The sequence below is a fragment of the Trachurus japonicus genome, chromosome 22, assembly GCF_045865225.1.
Source record: "Trachurus japonicus isolate A0001 chromosome 22, Traja_1.0".
Classification (NCBI taxonomy): Eukaryota; Metazoa; Chordata; class Actinopteri; order Carangiformes; family Carangidae; genus Trachurus; species Trachurus japonicus.
In genome coordinates, this window is record NC_140928.1 from 24,055,105 (window position 1) to 24,070,605 (window position 15,501).

Consider the following 15,501-nt stretch of genomic DNA (forward strand, 5'->3'; position numbering starts at 1 on the left):
TCATGAATATTGAAGGGAACACACCCAGTATGTGCTAATGTGAGAGTCATGTGGCGACGTTTCCTTTAGAGTTCATCTTGTGACCGGTGCCTGTGGTCATCGGACGTATACGAGACAGATTTAAAACCAGCCGGCCTGATGAATGATGCAGATTTTATGGCTGTTCTAACAAGGTTAAGAAGGTCTGGGGGCCGTTTACTCTCCCATTCATCCTGACCGAAGTCCTGGTACGGCCTCTGGCTCTAACTTTAAAGATGTACAGAGTTAAACTACAACTCTGTTTGCACTATTAGTCAGTGATTTGTTGATGCCTTAAAAAGGGAATTATTGTTTCTTTAGCCAAAAATACGAGATTGGAGTTCACTGACAGGTGACGGTTGGTGAAGGTGTCTGCATAATAAAAGTTAATTAACCTTTAAATCTCTTCCACCACCTTGTGGTTGATCGTGAGTACTGCTGGTGAGAGTGCAGTGTATGTTTTCCTAAATGTCTGTTTTTTCCCATTGAGGCTCACTAATAAGAAAAGTTGTAGCAGTTTTGAATTCATTAACCAGAAAGTACAACAAAATGACAATAGTAACACATTTATTTATTATTAAATTATTTATGATACATAGGGAAGTTTTTTTCATACATATTTTACAACAATTACAACAGACAACGCAAAAAAAAAGGAAAAACCAGAATAACATTTGAAATAAAATATCCCAGTTTTTTTTTTTTTTCTTACTGCAACATTTCTTCTTCTCATTTTGGAGCAGAGGTGGGGAAACTGTGAGATGAGATGGTCGCATAGGATTCTACGACACCTTATAGCTTGCATAAAAGTTGCAAAACAGCATTTGTTATATTATTTAAATAGTTAGGTTTTAAATTGACCCTGTACCGCACTGTGCTTGAATTCTGCTGCACCGTGATACATGTAAGTGTCAAAAGTATGCTGGGTTATGTCATGATAAAACTAATTAACAATTGCGCATGTAGTTGAATTATGTTAAAAATGACCATACGTTCGATTGTTGTTTTTATAACATCGCCACCCCCGACGAGGAGACTGTAAATGCTACAAACAATGTAATAATTATGAAAAATGTTTGGAACGTATTTAAATGAACAGTGTAATCGATTGATCTTTATTGGGCCTTGCTCCAAAAAAATGGAGCCCTTCAGTTTCATTCATCGCTTGTATTTACATTTAAACAAAGCCAGTAATTAAGCGCCCATTAACATTTACATATTTTAATTATACAGCGCACTAACGGCGTATCACAGCAGAGATGCACTAGAGACAATAAGAAATGAACCAAGGCAAACCTAACTTTGTAGCTGTAAACAGTCATGGTGGCTCACAGCCTGATGCTCCAGCACAGCTCCTTCTCATGCATCAGTCCTACGGCCGGGGGCTGAGGGTGGAACCTCGGCCCCCCAACCCAAAAAATGCTAGACTAGCTTAAAATCACCGACCTGTGGTTGCCGTGAGACTAACTGGACCTGAAATTCAACCTCCCTGTCGTCTGGGTCGTTGTGGCTAAGCTAATTTAGCATTGAGAACCAGCCTAGAGCACAACAGTGTCTGTAACACCGGTTTCTTTGCAGATTCACCACAGTTTAACATCAGTGAGCTCCAGGTCTCCCATGATCTCCAGCTGGTTGATGCTGCTCAGGTCCTGCACCCGGTGCCTGAACTCAAACAAGTGGGAGCCGTTCACTGCCAGCTTGAACTGATGGGGCTGACACAGGATCAGAATCTGAACACAGAAAGAACAACAACCAAAAATAGGTAACTCTTATAATAAGTACACAATACTGTATTAAAGGGATAGTTCACCCAAAATTAAAATTTCGCTCATTATTTACTCACCCTCATGTCGACTAAGGGCTGGGAGAATTTTCAGAGTCCTCCGTGCCTTCTCGGAGTTACGGGGGGGTCTGCGCAGCAGTATTTGTCCATATAATGGTTGTAAATGGTGCTCACTTTTCTTCGTCCAAAAAAGACACACTAAAAAACATCCAAATACCTCCATAGTGCTTGTCTGTGATGTCCCTCTTGTGTTGAAGCCCCGACATGAGAAATTGTTCCGAAAAAAATTAAATAAGTCTATATTTTAAGCTTGTTTGTAGCGGAAGCTCCCAGTGTCTCAGTTCACTGATCTTCTTGTGTCCGGCGGGAACAATTTCTCATGTCGGGGCTTCAATACAAGAGGGACATTACAGACGAGCAGTATGGAGGTATTTGGATGTTTTTTGGTGTGTCTTTTTGGACGAAGAAAAGTGAGCACCATTCACAACCATTATATGGACAAATACTGCTGCGCGGACCCCCCCGTAACTCAGAGAAGGTACAGATGACTCTGAAAAGGACTTGGAAATTTGAATTTTGGGTGAACTATCCCTAAATTTGAATTTTGGGTGAACTATCCCTTTAAGCATTAGTTAAGCATTAAATTCTGAATTCATCATTATAACACATGAATACTCATTAGTATGTAGTTTATAAACACAGTTAAAATGTTTTACTCATCATTGATAAACACTAACTGTATTTATAAACTACACACTGAGTGTTAGGGTTACAAATGAATTCAGTATTTATTAATGCTTAACTAATGCCTAATAGTGTGTACTTATTATAAAATGTTACCAAAAAACAAAACAAAACACTGAATGTAAAAGTAATCATAAGTCAACATACAATGCTGTGAAACATTCTCACCGTTTGAGGATGTGATATACTGTACCTACATTAAAATGTTATGAACATCCAGTTAAGCTGAAGGTGTAACCCTCTCAAAGCAAAGTGAAGATGTGGCTGCTTCCTACCTCAAAGTAATCCCCTGACGAGAAGGGGAAGAAGGGCAGCTCCTGCTCCTCCTGACCCCAGGACTCGCTCAGGTAAGAGTTCCTGATGAACACGCCCGACTTCATGCGGGGGTTCAGGTGCAGGGCGATGTTCTGCGTCCTGCTGTTGCAGAGGTTTATTGTGAAACTGGAAGAGACGTGGATAAGGAGGTAAACCACAGAGAAAACACGTTTTTTTTGTGTGTGTGTGTGTGTGTTTTGTTTATGTTTTTCATTGAGGTGAATTAGTCACTTTACCTGTGAGGATACATGCTGACCTGGCCCTTGATTGTGATGTGCTGTCCTGGGCTCAGGCCTTTGAGTATGCTGCCTTTGTAAGGTAAGCTCTGAAACGACAATATGACTGCTGAAACATTTACTTTATAGAGATAATTGCCTTAGTATAATCCTGAGCTATGCCCCAGGTGATGACTTCAGAATATTTAGTCAGTCAATATAACCAGAGACATAATTTACAAAGAAAAGCAGTTGATCATCACATTGGAGAAGCTAGAACCAACTAATATTTGACATTTTATTTGAAAGATAATTAAATAAATAAATAAAACAATTAGCTAAATAGTTACTCTGTTAATTTTCTGTCAGTCCAGTAATTGATTAAATAACCTTTTATTGCAGCTCTATTTCTGAGCCATCTAAAAAAAGAAAATCTATATATTCTCCAAAACACTTTTATCTTGATTTTGGCAACATTTTATTTGATTAATTATCTGTTTTATTCCCCTGAGAGAGGCAGTGCAACAGATCATTATATAGAAGTTTGTTCTTGTGGTCTTCCAGATGTGGGAACAGTATTATCAGTAAAAGGAAATACTTTCACTTTCCCTCCATATAAAGAGGTTTGGATAATCAGGCTGAACTTTATTTACAACCTGTTTGACTGCCTGAGGGCTTGTGTTTCTTGGCCGACTGGACTTTGCTGTAGACGTGTTCCCAGAGCTCGGTGATTACTTTAGTGACTGCTGCGTTATCAGACAAACGACACTCGGCTTGTAATAAACCAGAGAGCTCGTCCTTTTAAACAAGTGAAAGGTCTCTATTGCACAGACAAAGGAATCATTTAGGAAGTGTGATCCAGTTTTAGCGGCATCACAAGATACCGGGCCCATTAAAGCAGAGGGGGTTGCATGTAGATGACGCAAAAGGAAAAAACTCACCAAGTCACCTGATTCTGAATATATTGCCTGAGAGGGAGAAAAGAAGCCACATTTAGAAAAGAATAAAGAGATGTATCTGTGAAAGAAGCAACACGTCTAAGCGGTTTGTGAAGGAAAACAAGAGGTGGGGAAAGAACTCACTGAGTTTGGGATGTAGCCAATAGCATGTACCCTGACTTTCCCCGAAATAGAAAATGTGTCGACCCTGTTGAGTGGTATTCTGTGCTTGTATCCCAGAAGGTGAGTACCATTTACTGCCACCTGTAGGTATAGACAAATATTTATAAAATAAGATAATCTGTTATTCATCTCACGGCAAGGCAAGGTAAGGCATCTTTATTTATATAGCGCATTTCATACCAAGGCAACTCAATGTGCTTTACATAAAGACAAAACATTTAAAAAAAGAAGCATAAGACAGAATAAAAACAAACAAAACACTAAAAACAGAGTTAAAAGCAAGAGCAAATAAAAGTAAAATGAAAGAAAATAGATAAAGTTTTAAGTTCTCAGCTATAAGCACGTGAAAAGAGAAATGTTTTTAACCTGGATTTAAAAGTGGTTACAGTTGGGGCTGATCTCAGTTCTGCTGGTAGTTTGTTCCACTTGTGAGCAGCATAGCAGCTAAATGCTGCTTCACCATGTCTGGTCTGAACTCTGAGCTCCACTATCTGACCTGAGTCAGTAGATGTCAGAGCTCTACTGGGTTTATACTCTACTAACATGTCATTCATGTATTCTGGACCTAAACCATTCAGTGATTTGTAAACCAGTAGCAGAACTTTAAAATCTATTCTGTAGCTGACTGGGAGCCAGTGTAAGGTCTGAAGAACTGGGGTGATGTGATCTGATCTCTTTGTTCTGGTTAAAACTGGAGCTGCAGCGTTCTGAATGAGCTGCAGCTGTTTGATACTTTTTTGGGGGAGACCAGTCAGAAGACCGTTACAGTAGTCTAGTCTACTGGAGATAAAAGCATGAATCAGCTTCTCCTGATCAGTTTGGGACATAAAACCCTTAATTCTGGATATGTTCTTAAGTTGATAAAATCCCACAGTGGGGAAAGTTATGAGATTGCAGCAGCAGACAACAGCAAAGAAACATATAAAGCAGATGATAAATAGCAAATGGCACTAGCAGTAAAAAGAAAGCAGTGTTTGTAATAGAGTATGATTAATGAGTAATAAGAATAAGAAAAAGATATAGTATACATTCCAATCCAATCATGTTTTGTGCTGAGAACAGCTCTTGTTGTGGAGTCTGACAGCTGCAGGGAGGAAGGACCTGTGGTAACGCTCTTTCACCCCAGTATAAGCTTTGAGTCTTTTTCCCCTCTGTCTGTGTTTCCATCCTATTCAGCATGGATCCACTGACCTTAAAGACGTCATCGTGCACCAGGATGATGGTCTCGAAGGGGGCTCCGCGTTTGTAGGGCAGCTGATGGAGCGTCTCCTCTTGGCCCCAGCTCTCCTGCAGCAGCGAGTTACACACCACGCAGGGCGAGCCTTTGAAGCGAGGGCTGAAGTGGAGGGCCACGTCGGAGCGCGGCTTGGTGCTGCAGCCGCTTGACAGGTCGATCTGAAACCTGCAGAAAGGACAGGCCAGGATTAAAGACGGAGGGCCCCGAGACCCCGCAGGGGAGCCAGGTTCACTGTGTGTCGTCAGGTTTTCATGACTTAACTGCTAATATGTTAGGAAATCACTATCACAGGTTATTGCTAGATCTAGAAACCATGTCTTGTAGTGAATGTAGTTTTAATTTGTTTTAACTTCTTTTTTTAAATGTCTTTAAAGGGACAACGAGGAGTTTTGGAAAAGCGAAGCATTTTCACACTACATTTATGAGCCTCCGCGCACCGTAAAATTATTTGACCGGCGCAAGAAAGACTCATGTTTTCATTCATCAAGAATTAAAGTCAGAGGTTCGAAGACGATCACATACCGTCGTAGTTCCGACCATAAACGGCGATTCGGCTGCGTTATTCTCATGACGCGCCACGAAACCGAAAGTAAGGAAACGCTGGTCGGCTCGACCAGCATTTCCACCACCACTAATAATAACAAAATAACGATAGAGACAAAACGATATGTTTATCGAAAATGGAGCCATTAACAAGTGTGGGTAGCGTAGATTCATCCACATTAACGTGAGACTTTTTTATAACCAAATAGAAACTCCTCGTTGTCTCTTTAAACTTTAGTTTGACAAATACAGAATTAATAAATCCTGGTTTTAGAAGCTTAAAGTGTCCATTAAAGCAGAAGTAAGGTGAATGTTTGTGTTAATATAAGTCTTAAATAGTTATATCTTCCGACAGCAATCACTTCTATAGAGTGTTTGGTCTGAAACACGGGTCTGTCAGTCACTCTGCTCTGCTGTAAGACGAGGAGAAAACTTTCCTTGTATCCTACAACCTTTATCCAATGAGGAGAGAGAACGGCATAAAGGGGTGGTCCTCTCTGTGTGTGCAGCCAAGGGATGTGCGTGAATGTGGTGACGTAGGGACAAGGATGGGGACTGCATCTGTAAGAAGTTAGCCAAAACGACCGGATCGCTTACTTCTGCTTTAAGTCTTGTAGTCATTATCATTAGAAATTCCTTTCAAAAGCCAGAAATATTTGAGGGAAAATATTTTGGACAATGACTTTAATTATTCCTAATAATAAGATTAGATGAATTCACTATGTCCATGCAAGTACCGTAGGTCAGGTGTTGTCAAAAAAGACCCCACCCCGAGCCTGAGCTACAGGTGCAACAAGATGCCTTTGTTATGTCATTATTGAAAGTTTTTTTTAACAGTGTTTTACTTCCTGGAAACAAGACAACATGGAAGATGAAAACATGTGTGTGTTTAAATCTGATGACTGATCTGTGTAGCTTTTTAGACTAAATCAACCCATGAAGCTGTGCAATATCATTCAAACTACATATCAAGTTTTAAATTAAATTACTAAGGAAACAGGACGAAAGCAAACCATAGACGTGTAGAACAATATAAAAACAACAGATTTCCCTCGTACTTGTATTTAGTAGGCCACATTAGATGTCTGTAGTGTTTTGAGATAGAGAATAGAAAAATAAAAAAGGGTTGCAATGGTTTAAAAGTTTGCAATCCACTTAAGCAGACCAGACCAGAGCATTTCAAAGTTGAGTTTTCTGAACAGATATGAAGTGGTGTCTGCACATCATCACATCTTGGGTTTCTTATCTGGTTCATTAACTCTTACCTGTCAGCATCTGGGGGCACGGTGCCCTGGATGATGATGATCTCTCCAGGGTGCAGGCCTCCAGGTATGGGCCCTGTGTATGGGATCACCTGGGGGTGGAGAGTGGCTGACAGTGAAGCACCGGTAGACCTGCACTGACAAACAGCTGACAGACAAACATGCTGCCTGAAAATGAGGGGAGCTCAAACCAAACGCCTCATTCACTGTGAGGAATACAGAGTGAGCGGGCGGCTGAGTGAGCAGGCCGTGTCTAGACACACATACACATACATACACACACACACACATACACAGCCACACACACTGTTTTACAGCTGCAGTGTGAGGCTCCAGGAGGCTGGTCACTGATCAGTGCATGATGATGGCATCACGGGGCTGCTGGCTGGTCATGACAATAATAATGATGACAATAAGCCTCTTACCGGGTTCAGGACAGTGTGTTTCGCATTTGCCACAGACATCGAGCCTCTTTGTGTCCGATCACAACATGCGGCTGCGCTGAGAGAGACGGCGGGCAGAGAGTGCGGGCTCTGCGGTGACAGACAGGACCGGTCAGCGGCTCTGCTGCGCTACACAGGGACGATGGCAGTGGGCATCTTCTCTCCATCAGAGGTTGGTCCCCCGCGCATGCGCACGTCGCCACACGTGATCAAGCTCGGATGGACGCAGACCAAATAACGGCAACCTACTTTTCTCACTGCCACGGATTGTAATAATAATTATTAGGCTTAATAATAACAATAATTAATTAACATATTATTCAGTATTTACAGTAGGCTAATAATAGCCTAATAATAATAATCATGTTATTCTGTATTTCTTTCAAACTTTTCCCAGCAATGGGATCAATAAAGTATCTATCTATCTATCTATCTATCTATCTATCTATCTATCTATCTATCTATCTATCTATCTATCTATCTATCTATCTATCTATCTATCTATCTATCTATCTATCTATCTATCTATCTATCTATCTATCTATCTATCTATCTATCTCTATAGCCTAATAACATTCCAATAAGCTAAGAAATTAGAAATTAGACACGTCTGTTTATGTTATCCTGCTATAGTTCATTTAAAAAAGAAAAATGGAAATTAGAAAAGTAAATAGAAGTAAATAGAAAGTAAATATAATTGAACTGTAGAGAGCAGAAAACTGTCAGAGGTAGGGTAATTAAATAATTAAATAACACATGTATGGTGAAGACATGTTGTCCCCACACAGTGTCTTCGGGCCTGTCTTCTCTGATCCTGATTTCCCAGTAACTGTTTCTCTCAGGGCTCCCTTTCTTTCCTTGAGTTTCGTTTCCTCTTCTTGGATTTCTCACAGCCACTCACCTGTGACAGAGGGAGCAGCTGTCGCCCCCTGCTGGTCAGACCCACACATGGTGAATAACAGCTCTGTTTAGGGCAGTGACTTGTCAGCCCAATAAGACTCCCATTGTTATATATATCGTGGTGATTTATTTTTTCCCTCAGGTTCGAGGCAATGTTACACGTTTAGTGTCTGCTGATGACGGAGCCTTGTGTAAAAGCAGAAGGAGCATAATAATCACATGATGGGGAAAAAATACAAGAGGCTGTTCATGTAGCCTACCTAGGCTAGAAAGAAAATCCTGTGGGGATTCAAGTTTTTAAAAAAGAAAAACAAAACAGTAATGTTGACAAGAAAAATATGATTCTGAAATCATAGATTTACAGATTAGAAGTACTACACAAAGTATGAAACTGCATGAGTTTTAATTCTGTAATGACTGGGGAGTAGAACAAACATCTTTGTTGTAGATTTTTGCAGGCAAATAAGTGGAGGAGAGAGATTATTTTATTTTTTTTATATTGTTTAATTGGAGAGAGAGAGAGAGAGAGAGAGAGAGAGAGAGAGAGAGAGAAATTACTAAACAGCTAAAACAAGAATACATCACTTATTGGCAACACAAACAAAAACACAGAGCAAAATGCAGTGTTATTTGGCCCTAAATCGACTACACCACAGCAGATTATTTGAGCATGGTGACTGATCAGCAACTAAAACGAACCCTGACAAAGTACAGACTGAGTGAACACAGCCTGGCTATTGAAACAGGGAGGCACAGGAAAACCTGGCTCCCTGCAGAGCAGAGGCTGTGCTGTCACTGCAGCCTTAACCAACCAGAAACAGAATTACACTTCCTTATGTGAAAAATATATAAATATTAGAGAAACATATTTCCTAAAATTTGAATCTATTAACAAAGGGTTTTTTAAAACTGTCAGACAAAGAAAAACTTCCCATCCTGCTAGGGGAAGAACCAAAGAATAATAAACTAGCAGCAGTCTATGTTTCTGCCTGTCATAGAGAGAGAGAGAGAGAGAGAGAGAGGGAGAGAGAGAGAGAGAGAGAGAGAGAGAGATCTACACGTTTGTTTATTTTGGTTTGGTTTGTCCAAGTCCGACCAGTAGGTGGCGGTAACTCACCCTGCGCTGGTTTCCTGTCAGAAGACATAAAAACCAAACAGAGAAGAGGTGACACCCAACACCTAGTGGAGAGCGAGTGGCGTCTCTCAGATTATCAAGCCCGTCAGGCGAGAGTAGCCTACTCTACTCAACATGGGTCTTTGTGAGTATGACTGTTGTTTTACATTGAAAGCAAATGTGGAGACAGAGCTGCAGGAGGACAGGGATATAAGTTACGTTTTAAAAACCGGTGTAAGACGTTTTCCCTGTTACTGTAAATCAGGAAATGAAATGTCTGTAGCCTATCTTTTAATTGAGTTTAATTCAAACCACTATGATAAATCTTTTTTAAAGTCCCTTTCATAGGCTATCATTCGGTCAACCAAACACGTTACACTCATACGCTGATATTTTACAAAAGTTTGACATGTAGCCATAGTTTCATCATGTAGTAGAGGAAACAGCTGGAGTTTATTTAATGAAGTCAGCATACTAAATATATGTTCACACCAAATGTCTCAGTATTACTGAGGTAGGCTATTACTGAGGAACCTTATACTTGTGGTTGTGATTTAAGTGGTAGGCTAACAGCTGAGGCCAATGGAAATCTCCCCTATCAGACTTGCTCATAAATTACATCAGATCTACTTTATGTTTGGAAGTACTGATACCTCATCAGTGTTATTCGGGTGTTGTTTTTAAATCATTTGAAATCATCCCTTTCTCTTTTTTTGTATTTTATTAGGATACTTTTTCCTTTTATTACCGTAATGTTTCCTCATTAATTAGCTGTCATTTCCACCATCAAACCAGTTCTTTGAAGCCCTTTGAAGTGCATGCTGTGTTGTGAAAGTAATTATTTGAATTACTATGATGATTATGATTTAATGTTTTCAACATGGAAAAATCATAACAAAAGTAACCACAGCAAAAGACTTTGATTCAGCCACATGAGCTGCAAATGTTCATTTCTGCTTCTGTCTTGTGTTTCTTTCGGGCAGATGCCAAAATTGATCAAGGTGGAGGAGGTAAGACTTCAAAAAAATCTTTAATGGGATTTACATGTGTTTACATTCTCAAATTGTATTCATTACACTTTATTGTAGAAGAGACGCCTGCCATAAAATGGACAAAAGACGAAGAAGACAGCGATGATGTATTGTTAAAGGATGAGGAAGAGGATGATGATGAAAAAGATGAAAAAGAAAAAGATGAGAAGAAGAGAAAAAAGGACAAAAAAGATCCATCTCTCAGTCGCTCAACCAAAGTCATTATAGGTAAGTCACAGCAGACACACGCCTACACAGTCTAATATACACACATGCTCACAGCCTTATCAACATCAAACATCTGCAAGAAAACAAGCTCAAAACAAAAAGGGTGATGAGTCATTTGAAAGCTGAATCATCATTATCATTATTATTATTATTTATCTCTGTTTGCATCTTCTGTTCCAGGGACGGCAGCCACCGCAGTGGTAGGAGGAGGTAAGGATTTATGCGGTCACCTGAGTTGACAGTCACAAATGAATTTTAAAACATTGTTGGAGATTGAACCATTTATCCAGCATGCTAAGACTGTATCACCTATATTCTGACAAATCGCCACCTTGTTAGTGAAAACCAACCATCCTCTGATGTGTTCTTGCTCATGTGCAGTGGGTGCTGTGGCCCTGGCCCCTGTTATCCTGGGGGCCGTAGGCTTCACCTCAGCTGGAATAGCGGCAGGCTCCTACGCTGCATCCATGATGTCAGCTGCTGCGGTTGCTAATGGAGGTGGAGTGGCTGCAGGAAGTCTGGTGGCTGTTTTGCAATCAGCAGGTATTTTAAAATGTTTCTCTTTTTTTGTTGTATCTTTATAATGAGATGGTTTGTGCAGTGAGAACAATCAGATTGTTGAATAGTTAGAATCCAATGTTACTACTGCTGAGTGATGAGAGTGGTACCAGGTTTTTTCAGCTCCCCTTTGACCCAAACACTTAAAATCACCGACTGATGTTCTCTGTGTATCTGACTGTAGGTGCGGCTGGTCTGTCAGGGTTTGCCACTGCAGCTGTAGCCGGCACTGGAGCAACAGTGACAGGATTTCTGGGTGGCCTTTTTGGCCGAAAAGTAACTAAGGAAACGGATGAGGAAAAGAACAAGGACAAGAAATAAAAAAAAACTGGAGTCAATTTAATTTCTGCTCATTTACAGCAGTCTCATGGTGTCAACAGTTCGAGTGCCAAATAAATTTGTATAAAGCTGTAAAAGTTTCTGGTTTGTTGTGTTTCCTTTTAAACACAAGGTTTGACAGTTGTTGATTTAGGAATAAATCTGTGTATGTTCCAAATCAGATAATCAAACAGCTTTCCAACCAAGTTCAAGTGCACAAGGCTGGGATGTAGCCTATAATTGGAGCTGGGGGGAACCAGACTGGTGAACTCCCTGTGCTCCTCTTGTGATCACCTTATACTGTATGTGTCTCACCTGTGTTGATTACACCACCTGCGTCTCGTTTCTCCCTCGTGTATTCAGACCTCAATGTTTTCCCTTTGTCCTTTGTCGCTTTGTCTGTGTTCGTACCCTGTTTTCATCCAGAGTGTTTCTGCTTCATGTGTGAGAACCTGTGTTGTTTTTTCAATAAATACTTTTTTGGTTTCTCCACCATCCCAGTCTTTGGGTCCAGTTCCTGCAACTCCTTGACAATAATATTCCAACAAGATATTAATTTACATAGAATTTATACTCAGATGACAACCTCACACAATATAATAAGACCTAAACCTGGGGAGGGCTTGTTGCCACTGTCGCTTTTTATACAACTTCTCAGTATAGACCTTTTTTTTGGCAGCTATTTTGACTTAGAGATAATACAGTAGGACACATACAGGTTACCAATGATACTAATTAAGGTTCTGTTCCATGAGCTTTTCTAATGAGCCAACATGCACAATAGCAGCATCCCTACTCTGTTTTGCCTGGCTGCCGTTAAAAAGGTCTATTGTAGTGTTGCAGCTGTTAATCATTTAAATGGTTTCTCTCTTTTGTTTGCCCTCCAATGTTTCAATCATAAGTAACCACAGACAGAGACTTTTCGAGAATGTTATTTAGACTGTAAAAAGACCGTACATCAGCTTGTGTGGGTGAAATACAAAGTGCTGGGTGTAGAGGCGCCCTCTGGTGTTCGGATGCAGTCTAAGTTTCGTTTCTGTAGAAATCAGCTGAGCCTTCTATATAAAGCCAGGAGCGTCACAGCTGCTGCTGTTGATGCTCTCATACTGCAAGAAGTGGTCTGGTTCTGGAGATAACACTTTCTTGGCTGCGGTGTGTTGACTGCTCTCACTGAAAATGGGGCTCTGTGAGTATAACTGCTCTTTGACAACATTAATAATTTTCTTTGCTATAAACACTTGCTTTTCATTCTGCATTGTAATCTTTACATCTCATGTCTGATAATACTTGCTGAGCTGTTGCTGTAGCTTCATCAGTGTTGAATTTAGTTTGTGTCATGTGTTTCAGTGACCTACATGGCTGTTGCTGCCGGAGCAGGTAAGACAGGGTGCCAGACATGAAAAATCATTACATTTAAAATCACCTCTTATTGTAGGCTATTAAACAGTCTTTTTCTGTCTTCTTGTCTGTATCTAGGTGGCGCTGTTGTCTCTGCTCCTTTTGTCCTGGGGGCCATAGGCTTCACCTCAGCTGGAATAGCAGCAGGCTCCTACGCTGCATCCATGATGTCAGCTGCTGCAGTTGCTAATGGAGGTGGAGTGGCAGCAGGAAGTGTGGTGGCTATTTTGCAATCAGCAGGTAAACAAAAATGACTGTTGCTGGACAAATGATTAAAGGGGCATTAGGTCCCCTCCACTTGTGGTTCACCTCTTTCTGTAGTGTGGCAAAAAATACTGAAAATCCATCAGGCTGATTGACCCATAAGACACATTAATGTCTCACTATGTCACACTGAGGACAAACCAGGCTGTGTCATCTTCTCTGTGCACATCCACTGATGTTTTGCTGGACATTCTCTAAAATCATGGTATCTGGCTTGCAGGTATGGCTGGTCTGTCATCAGCTACCACTGCTGCTGTGGCCGGTGCTGGAGGAACAGCGGGAGGACTGCTGGCTGTGCTCATCTGAGAATTTAGTGGAATAAAACATGCTAGGAATGCTTTTTTTTTTTTTTTTTTTTTTTACAAAACAGAGGGAACAAATTGTGTTAGTATAGGAGAAAACTCACTGAAGGAGAAATTGTCTACATATAAATTGCGAGGGAGATTTATATTGCCATGTGTTATCTAGCTATCTATTTGTGCTGCCATATTTATAACTTGTCTGCATCAATAAATGATGTCCATTAGAGCCAAAACTTAATGTCATTGTTTTCTTTCCTCTGACATTCCAGTTGCTACATCTCAGACTGTGCTGGGTTTCATTTATCTTGTTTGTCAACACAGTGACATGGGTAAAACTACTCTCTGTCGCCCTCTTTTGGTCAGATACTGAAGAAAGGTTTCGTTTCTGGAGAAAGGAAACTATTACAAAGCTAAATGTTCCGGGCAGAAACACACACACACACACACACACACACACACACACACACACACACACACACACACACAGCACAGCAACAGTTTTAATAAACAGTGCTGCTGGATCACAGTCTCATCTACTCCAAAAGTGTCTCTAAGTGCAAGATTCAAATCATAAATGTGTAAGCCCAACTCCATAAGTAAATAAAACAAACAAGAAAAACGAATAAAATAAAACAAAAACATGAACAGAGTATGATGAATATAAAATATGACATTAAAAAGTCATAATTATGAGATAGAATGTTAATTTCATTTTATTGAAATTTATTCAATCGCATTTCCTAAACGTGGCTTGTGGCTACCCCATACTCATTTGAGTGACACACAGAAACCTATATTTTGGTCTGTTATTCATAACAAACTTTATACAATTATTTTTTTCCTATAAAAATATAAGCTTAGCCTCCATGAATGATCTCTTTTTCTCTGTTTTATAATGTCAGCTGGATGCAGTCAGACAGCATACTGTACTGTAGGTAGAGGAGGCTGCTATAAGCTGCTGTACTTCTATCCATACACTAGATGGTGGAATGGAGCTGCAGTACAGTGAAGAGCAGCCACACACACGGATACATCCACTGACACAGAAGGTCTGACATCTATTCTCATAACTACATGAACTTTTCCTTAAGATCTCTTTATTACATTTGAGAACACTGCTGCCTTAGCTACAGTACAATAGTGAATTCATCTCCTGGAAATCAATGTGTCATTTGGCGCTAAGGACAAATGGAGACAGCCTTTGAGTTGAAAAACAGTAGTTTAATTCCTGAGGGATATTCAAAAAGCTTGTCTGTAGATACATTTCACATTTATGTAATCCTCAGCTGGTGCGCTGTGCACTGACCAGTAGGTTGTAGTTAATATACACTGTAATTTCCACAAGTGATACTGCATGTGGACACAGGATTATATGTAAAGGAGAATTTCTAAATTGCAGTAACTTGTGACTTTAAGGATTTAAAGACTCAGTCCACCCTCAGAGAAGCACTGTGAGGTTAGTATGGAGTATATGACTTTTGACCAACATTATTTCATGTTATATTCATAAATAAATGTGAATAACATAAATGCGCAAGTTAAATGAAAGTTCACCACATTGCAGTCGCCATGAAGGAGGAATTTAGCTGTAGAGACCAAAATTGTACCAGGCTGCAAACATGTGTATTTCTGCCCATTGGGCATTTTAACATGTGCTGGGGACTCACTCACTGGTAGGCTACATGGTGTCACAATTAAGTGGTTATT

General features: G+C 40.2%; 2 protein-coding genes across 3 annotated transcripts; one reads left to right on the forward strand and one right to left on the reverse strand.

Annotated features, from left to right (window-relative positions):
• Positions 1 to 522: 522 nt before the first annotated feature.
• On the reverse strand, positions 523 to 7,874 carry lgals8b (galectin 8b). Its single transcript, XM_085768530.1, has 8 exons — positions 7,664 to 7,874; positions 7,242 to 7,330; positions 5,388 to 5,598; positions 4,158 to 4,277; positions 4,017 to 4,043; positions 3,097 to 3,185; positions 2,821 to 2,986; positions 523 to 1,748 (listed from the first exon to the last, which is right to left on the reverse strand). Exons 1-8 carry the CDS (start codon positions 7,700 to 7,702, stop codon positions 1,599 to 1,601), a joined length of 891 nt encoding a protein of 296 aa, XP_085624656.1. The 5' UTR covers positions 7,703 to 7,874; the 3' UTR covers positions 523 to 1,598.
• A 1,813-nt stretch (positions 7,875 to 9,687) lies between these two features.
• LOC146964104 (interferon alpha-inducible protein 27-like protein 2A) lies at positions 9,688 to 14,027 on the forward strand. 2 transcript variants are annotated; one of them, XM_085767505.1, is made up of 6 exons: positions 9,688 to 9,840; positions 10,679 to 10,705; positions 10,784 to 10,954; positions 11,135 to 11,164; positions 11,336 to 11,497; positions 13,713 to 14,027. In XM_085767505.1, exons 1-6 carry the CDS (start codon positions 9,831 to 9,833, stop codon positions 13,796 to 13,798), a joined length of 486 nt encoding a protein of 161 aa, XP_085623631.1. In that variant the 5' UTR covers positions 9,688 to 9,830; the 3' UTR covers positions 13,799 to 14,027. The 2 variants fall into 2 exon arrangements, with proteins under 2 accessions (XP_085623631.1, XP_085623629.1); XM_085767503.1 differs by lacking the exon at positions 13,713 to 14,027 and adding an exon at positions 11,697 to 11,942.
• The last annotated feature ends 1,474 nt before the right edge of the window (positions 14,028 to 15,501 follow it).

Coding starts and splice junctions, on each gene's coding strand:
- LOC146964104 (XM_085767503.1), top strand. Junction 11,165..11,335: donor CACCGCAGTGGTAGGAGGAG/GTAAGGATTTAT, acceptor GCTCATGTGCAG/TGGGTGCTGTGGCCCTGGCC. Junction 11,498..11,696: donor GGCTGTTTTGCAATCAGCAG/GTATTTTAAAAT, acceptor ATCTGACTGTAG/GTGCGGCTGGTCTGTCAGGG.
- lgals8b (XM_085768530.1), bottom strand. CDS start 7,702: ATGTCTGTGGCAAATGCGAAACACACTGTCCTGAACCCG. Junction 7,331..7,663: donor AACACACTGTCCTGAACCCG/GTAAGAGGCTTA, acceptor CTCCACCCCCAG/GTGATCCCATACACAGGGCC. Junction 4,278..5,387: donor TGCACGATGACGTCTTTAAG/GTCAGTGGATCC, acceptor CTATACCTACAG/GTGGCAGTAAATGGTACTCA.